Here is a 7885-nt window from a genome sequence, read left to right on the forward strand (position 1 = left end):
GTTCAGCAGAGTTTACAGTGTCTCTCAGTAGGCTCATAATGAAAGGGATTTATGAACTGGTGATGTAACACTGACTCACACCCTGAGTAAGAGTATAGCTGGGTTGGTTAGGTAGCAGACAAAGCATAGTGACAAATAAGACATGGCTACACTATGTTGTCATGCAAGGATCACCGACAGGGAACAACAAGACAATGCATCCTTTTATCCACTTATAGGCTTATACGTGCATGAAAATCAGACCCACTTTGGCATATGTGAGATTACTGCCTAGAGCCTGTTACTATGAGGATGAGCTTTCTATCAGTGACCTTCAGACATAAAAACTACAGTGATAATCACATTGAGAGGCTGTTTATTTTTATGTGAATTATTGACAAGATTAGAAGAGAATTTAGATGTCTGAAACCAGGTGAAATAGCCCTAAGCGTAAGGGTGTGATCCACTAAGATTGCCACAGTGACAGCAAGCTATGGTTAACAGGTAAATGTGGGTGGAATGATGATACATTTTACTTAGTGCTTCAAATAAGAATTATGTGTAATCTAGTGTAAAGCAGTATTCGCCATTCATTCAGTTAAGAGAAAACACAAAAGGTTCTATTGTAATTTCTCTTCCATTGTTCTCTTGTAACTCCTGTAAACTGAGCATGAGGTAATATCATTAGTGTTGCCATGATTGCTTCTCTTGTTTCACTGACGATAATTTAATTAATTTAATTTATTTGTTTAGCGCTTTACAACACCCAAGGGTGCTCAAAGTGCTTCACTGCAAAACATTTAAAAAAAAAGCAGAACATGTTATGACACATAAACTAACAAAAAGGAAAACAAAGTATTCTGTGAATACTATCTGTAAATCAGAATATACAGTGATGCAAAGTAACTTTTTTTTCTGAAAAAAGACATTTTGGATGTGGTTTACAAAGCTCTAGACAGCAGTAATTGAATATGCAGGTTTCTGTGTTTAGATTAAATGAAGACAATAAGAACAAAGGCATGTGGTTGGCATTAAAAGAATATATTAACATGTCATCTTACTGGCTCTTTGGAAGACAAACAGCACCTGAAGACCATCTGTCCAAATAAATCTGTTGCTATTTAGCCAACGCAGATTCTGAAAATATAAACAAAAACCAAACAAAAAACAGAAATTGTTAGGATGCTTTTAATTAATAATATATAAGAGGGATGAAAACCACTATGCATGATACACTATTTAATAAATATTTATTTAATTGCAGAAGATATGTTGAAGGGTCTTGAGACAGCCTGTAGATTTTTAGTCATGGCTAGAAGTGGGCCATTTCTTCCTTAAGTCCTTTTCCAACAATTTTCTTTCAGCATTTTAAAAATAACTTACTGCAAATACATATCAATATGTTGTGCTATTTCGATGCCAGTGGCTGTTTGTGCACAAACATACCATAAGCCAGGAGTGCAGTATGATACTGAAGGTCAGGTAGAGGGCAGAAAACATTAGCAGAGCTCTAAATCGCTCCAGCAATATGGCTACCAGGCCAACCTGGAAAACGTAGGTGTTAAACAGCATCAACAGAATGATGATCATGTTAAACAGGATTGCAATGTCCTGGGTACTGTCAAATAAAAGGATAGGAAGACAAGAAGACAATGAGAGAGCAGCAGAAACAAAGAGGATAACTGTATTTAATTTCATTCCAGCATCCAAAGTGACCCACTCTAGGCAACTAAAGTGAGCTATGTTTAGTCCAGAATGGTTTCCCCCTGGAGCCAAACTTAATGTTAGGCTGGTGAAACTGTGAGGGACTCTTACTTACATGAAAAGTACTAGCTGGACAGTCGGTTCAGCCCTTAGCAGCTCGCTGAAGGAGTTGACGAACAGGTCAAAGAAGAGCAGGCTGAGCTGAATCAATAATACCAGAGAGTAGTTACTGGTGTGGAGCATCTCCGGCCTGAGGCCTGGGCGCCTGGGCGGACTGTGGTTCCACGATGGATCCAAGGCTGCACTGCACTCGTACACACACCCTACGCAGAAACATTATTTACACGCAGCAGCCCTGACTGCTTGGGAGTCTTAATGAGGCGCTCAGATGGCTTCACTCTGATTGCCCAAATGCAGGTGAACTATGACTGATACAACATCAGCCTTCCGTTTTCTGTATTTAAATTATTCTTGTTTACTTGGAGAAGAACTTCCTTTCAGAATGGCAACTGTTGAATTTTCCAACAAACATTTGGGCAGGGCAGCAGTCTATTTTGTGAAAAAAGCCTTCTGTAATAGCAAAGATTTATTTGAACTGTCATATCAGAAGCCATGAGACATCAGTAAATCCAGCAGATGTTCTGTGGAAGATGACAAGAAACACATTATTCAGCTGAAAAACTCTGTCACAGATTTACATACACTAAACAACAGGTCCTACCAACTCCAACCATACATGACTCAAATTGTCACATAGAGTGAATCCATTTAATGGCCTGATGCTGACACTTCTCTGTCAGTAAACTTTGAACCTGTTTGACCATATTAAAGTGAATTACCTTTTTGAAAAACAGCTGAAAAGCTGAAGGAAGGAGGGAGTGGTGCTTTGTATAACAGTGAGTAGAGTATGAATAACCTGCACTGCTCTGTCACAGCTTTCTGGTCTTAAACATGGATTGAAAATATAAATTACTAAGGAGAGGATGTACAACATTTTAAATAATCAGAAATGGCAAGCTTTATCATTTCAGGGTTAGTTCACCTGAATGATATCTTCTCACCTCTAGTGGTAGATCTAATCAGAAGGTTAGGATTTTATTTGTTCACACTGAAATAAATACACATCTGAAATTTCTGCCTCTCCATTTCCATCATTAGTTTTCATTGAACTACTTAATGAAATGGTTGGCCTGTTGACTTTTCAAATGTCATTTTTCAGTATGAAAGTATGTTCCGTCCATCCCCACTGTAGTGACATCGATCTGTATTTCCTCTCAGAGATTTCTCAAAACCTGGATAAATACTGGAACTACCTGCAAAAACATGCAAATAAGATATGTTTTTATAATGTCAACCAAACCTTAAAGCACAACAAAAATGTACCATAATTTCTTTTGGCAACTGTCTAAGTCAAATTTCAAGCTTCCAAAAACACCTCCCAACACTGGCTACTGTTAAATTAACTCACAGCCAACTCTACACCAGGACAATTAAATAGTAAATTTGTTTACCATTAAGCAACAAATCTGCTTCTCTCCCAGAATGACACTCTCCCAGAAATACAGAACAAGACAAACAGATCGTTCCTTCTCATCCAGACATTATAACCGACTGGTTTTTCACTCATTTGTTGAAAACAGGTCCTTGTGTTGCTGCCACTGGAGGTATTAGTTAAGTACTGTAAGTCTCTTCCTTGGCTTCTCTGACATCTTGTGACCTGAATCCCTATTTGGCAGGCTCCTTCACACTGACTCCAGGTGGATCCTCTTATGACCCCCTCTATTTATAGCTTGGCATGTCTAGCAGGTGTGAGGAAGATTAGAACTCTTGATCAGGAGACCACTTACTCCTGAGAGTCATCCCATGGCACTACTTGGCAAAAAAGTAAAGTTAAAAAGAAAGTATTGTATTACCCCTGTATATAAACAATAATACTTTATGTTAAAGCTGAAACATCTTCTTCAAGGTTTTCCAGAATACAGATTAGAGATGAAGAGTCATGAATTTCCACTCTTGTGTTTAAGAATGTAAGATTTCCTTTAACAAGAATACTGTTATTTAAAAAGCCTTTGTTATGTGTTCTCAGCTTGTAGCTCTTAGTAATGTACAACATAATCTTCCTAGGTAACTCCAGCTTGTTGCTTTACATATATATAATCTCTCATACATGAAGTGCTACCATCTAACTGTTGCCTGTACACAAAGGTGTGTGTACCTGTAAATGAAAACTGCACATCACAGAATGACAGCTTGTGGCTGTCCTTATTTTGTCATGACATTTTTGCATCCATATGAGGATTCCTTTGTTATTTCCTACACCAGGTTTTGTAATAGTGTGTACTCATATGACTCTGAAATTATGGTTTTCTTCTTGCCGTTGTTTAGTAAAATTTTGGCTTTGTTTCCCCTCCGTGAACTGACAACGGGACAACAGGTTAAGGCAGCTACATGAGGACAGGTTATCAGTGGATGCTGTCTGAGCCACTTCCATGACTTTTTCAGTCATATCCCTTCATGATTATGGTAGTGCTTCTAGGAAGGATAACTAGAGTTAAGATAGAAGGAAACCACCGCCATCTAGTGGTAAGTGTGCGTCACTACTTAGAGAAATTTTAATTAAATTTAATTTTGTTTTAAGATATGAAATGTGTAATTGATTTAACAAATCAGAACCTCAGTGGCTTGGGCCTTACTACATCAGGGCCATAATATGGGCCACATATTTACTCTTGCCTTTAAATGCAGTTTTGGGGTATATGAACTTTACTTGAGTATTTCAATTTTTCTTCAATTTGATTTCCCTATTTTTAGAGGCAAATATTGTACTGACTACGCTTTACACCACATTGCAGTCACTTTTACCGTACACATTAATTTAATAATTACTAGTTACTTTTCACAATACAATACAATCACAGGACTTAGTGGGTCCTGGTAGGACGCGGAAGACGGAGGAAATCGTCCGTCTAACTGCGCCATGGGTCACGCAGAAGGTCTTCAACACCCTTAATCAAATTATCATTCTGTTATTGTGAACGCCCAGATATGAAGAATCTAAAAATGCGCATAATACTAATTTGTTTTTGCAACATCCTTACTTTTCTTTCATCCCCTAATCCTGCTTGTATCGACCAGAAGAGAAAGCGTTGCCCCCGGACACAAAAAGGCTCAGGGTGGAGTCAGAGTAGTTCAGTCTCAGACGGGCTGTCGGTGGGCTCAGCACTTTGAGTTCATCTTTCAGTCGGACGGGGCCTTTCCCAGTTAAAGAGGAATGAAAACAGGGGACGTTTAGTGCAGTTTCTACACAGCTCATCTCTCTTTATCGATAGGAAATCAAGGAAACGCAGGTAAGTGATAACAGGAAGGGATCAGTGAGCTAGCGCTTATTGCGATATTGCGTTGGCTACACAACAAGGCAGCAGTGTCGACACATCCGAAGCTTTCTATGAACACTTGGTTACCAAATAGGTTTTCCTCTGGTTGTTGTGGTTTTGAAAAGTAAAACGCTATGTTGTCCTAAAGGTTGTTACAGCAGTAGGCAGCACAGTGAGCAGAAGAAGACAAGTTTAGTTGGTTAGCCTTCACCGGCGACCAGATGAGCTGTAACGTAAACAGGTTTAAATCGTGGAAACAAACGATACGTGTCGACGACAAGTATGAAACCGGGCCATTCACAAAAAAACACAGGCACACTTTCTAGTGGTCTATGGCTGTTGTGGTAGCATGAAGGGTGGGTGAAACCTGCAACCTGTAATCATAAAGCCCACCAGCTGGTGCGGAAGTCATTTGTTTAAGCTTAATAAAGCATTTACATTTTGAATTTATGGATGGAACATGAACATGTGGTGTTTCTGATCATAACTATAAGACCATATTATCTCTGTTACTAATTTGAACATCCATTCAACAACATAAAAGGTGAAAACGTATAGGGCCTAGCTCTTGGTGTTAGTCCCTGTATTAATAGGGCTGTCAGTTGTGCTATTGCAGGTTTAGTTTCGAACTTTATTGGATTAGATTAAAATACCAATAATATAGACCTGACAGGTTTGTACCCTGACTCCTGGGTTTGTCTTCTGTCTTAAAAAAAAAAAACCCTGAATCATTTGCATCATCTTTGCTTTCTCCATGTTTCTGTCTCTGCTGTCCATCCTAGATTTCTCCCCCTCTTCCAACTTCTCTTACCTCACCTCTTCATTCACTCTCTGATATAGAAGTCCTTCCTCTATTTAACAAATCTGACATCAAGCAGTGCTCAGACTTGCACTGTGTTGCGTTATAGTAGTCCTGCTTTATGAACATATTGTGTGAATACAGGTAATGAACCATGGAGTTGCTTTCAAGGTGTCAAGAAGGAACAGAACAATGTTATCTAACAAGTAACGTATTTTGTTTTGTAATCTTAGGTTTGTTGGTTACTATTGTTTAATATGTCATACCTTTACACTGAATTTGGATTCACTTTTATTAGCGATACTTAAAAACAAACCATTATATTGATAGTATTGATTGACATATTGATAGTATTGATTGACATATTTCACAGAGGGTTTTTTTATATTTTGTTACAGCATATGATTAACAGAGGCAATAATTGACAAAGACATCATAGTTAGACAACATGGTTGCTATGCCACTGCCACTGGTGCTTTTTTTTTGTTGCTGTTGTTGTTTGTAGTGCTTCAGTGAAACTTTGTTCAGGTCACACATATATAATTCTCCATAGCTTGGTCTTCAACTTTAGTTTATCAGGCAAGATCAAATGCCATTTTCAGACTGGTAGCACAAAGTTGGCCTACTCACATCCAGATAAGATGCAAAAACTAAGGGGAGGACTTGTCAATTAAATTTTGTTTGTATTTAATTAACAGGCACATGCCAAGAGGGGCATCCATAACAGATGGTCAACAGCCCAGACTACTCACTTGTTTGTGTAGTGCACTCTGCATTGAGAGTAGTGGATGTGGAGGTGGGGGTGCAGACTGGAGAGTCAGGAGGTGAAGAAGGAGACAGTCAGAGGAGGGCGAGTCGGGACTTGACTGGCAAGTGAGCCAAGAGAATTCTGAGGGTAAAAAAAAAAAGTAAGACTCCAGGAACAAAGATTACACAAAGGCAGCAAGACGCCAATGTTGTTAAATGACTGGACTGACTGATAAATCTTTAAAACTCAAGAAGAGTCACATGTGCCATTGTTGTGGTGTTTCATGGGGTTTAAATGTAGAGATTGTTGGGCTAATTAATTGGCCGTTGAAAGAAGATGATTTGGTTTCCTAAGGTGTCGGAAGTTGGCGCCAGGCTCCAGGCAAGTGGGTGCTTAGAATTTCCAGCCTGTGGCCAACTCCTTGCTCCTACTTGGTGATTAGTCATGGATCTCTCAGCATACACGTAATAACTCGGCTCACTGACTGTGCCTACACCACTGATCTAATGCTTACTCCCCCATGCATTAGCCCTGCATCTTATTTGTTAAGAGCATTTCATAATATCAGGTAGGTGAGCTGTTATTTGGTGCTCGTTCTGTGTCGGAGGCTAGCAAACTACTAGTCTTCAGTGCACCTATACCTTATCTCTGTTCTTTAGAGATACAACAATGAGTGATTTAATTGATCAGTAGAAATTTTATCTGCAACCACAAATTTCAGAGGGTTTTTTTTGTTGTTGTTGTTTTTTTTAAGAAAAAAATGCCAAAAATATTTCTGGTTTCAGCTTTGTTAATATGAGAAGTTGCTGTTTTAATTTGACAATACATTGAATATATTTGAATTTTACACTGTCAGATAAACTAAGCTAATTGAAAACATTTTATGAACTAATTAATCATTCAAGAAAACAATTAGCAGAATAAATAATAAAAATAATTTGTAGGACCCTAATTCAAATTATTATTCTTGAATTGTTATTCTTGGGTTTAGGAAATCATTTAGGCTTGTATTGGCACTGCCACCAAAACTTGGTTATCATATTGGCACTTTATAAAAAAATATATTTTACACCATATCTAATGCCAGAAGTCAGGAGTCTTTAATGCTCTATTAAGCAACAGTTACTCAAAGAGTCAAATCAAATCAAATTTTATTTGTATAGCGCCAAATCACAACAAAAGTCATCTCAGGACACTTTACAAAGTAAGGTCTAGACCTTACTGTTATCAATATTATTACATAGGGAAAACCCAACAAATCCCCCTTGAGCAAGCACTTGG

General features: G+C 38.3%; 2 protein-coding genes across 2 annotated transcripts in view; one reads left to right on the forward strand and one right to left on the reverse strand.

Annotated features, from left to right (window-relative positions):
- The window catches only part of LOC109965095 (transmembrane protein 138-like), a 5727-nt gene extending 860 nt beyond the window's left edge, over positions 1-4867 (reverse strand). Inside the window, exons 1-4 of the mRNA XM_020608845.1 lie at positions 4782-4867; positions 1799-2006; positions 1426-1597; positions 1041-1116 (exon numbers count right to left, since the gene is read on the reverse strand). Coding sequence (XP_020464501.1) covers positions 1041-1116; positions 1426-1597; positions 1799-1926 — 376 coding nt within the window. The 5' untranslated portion in view covers positions 1927-2006; positions 4782-4867. The remainder of the gene's footprint in view (positions 1-1040; positions 1117-1425; positions 1598-1798; positions 2007-4781) is intronic.
- The window catches only part of LOC109965094 (CD151 antigen), a 27758-nt gene continuing 24735 nt past the window's right edge, over positions 4863-7885 (forward strand). Inside the window, exon 1 of the mRNA XM_020608843.1 lies at positions 4863-5030. The gene's annotated coding sequence lies outside the window, so the exon portion shown is untranslated. The remainder of the gene's footprint in view (positions 5031-7885) is intronic.

This window comes from Monopterus albus, unplaced genomic scaffold (genome assembly GCF_001952655.1).
Source record: "Monopterus albus unplaced genomic scaffold, M_albus_1.0 scaffold95.1, whole genome shotgun sequence".
Classification (NCBI taxonomy): domain Eukaryota; kingdom Metazoa; phylum Chordata; class Actinopteri; order Synbranchiformes; family Synbranchidae; genus Monopterus; species Monopterus albus.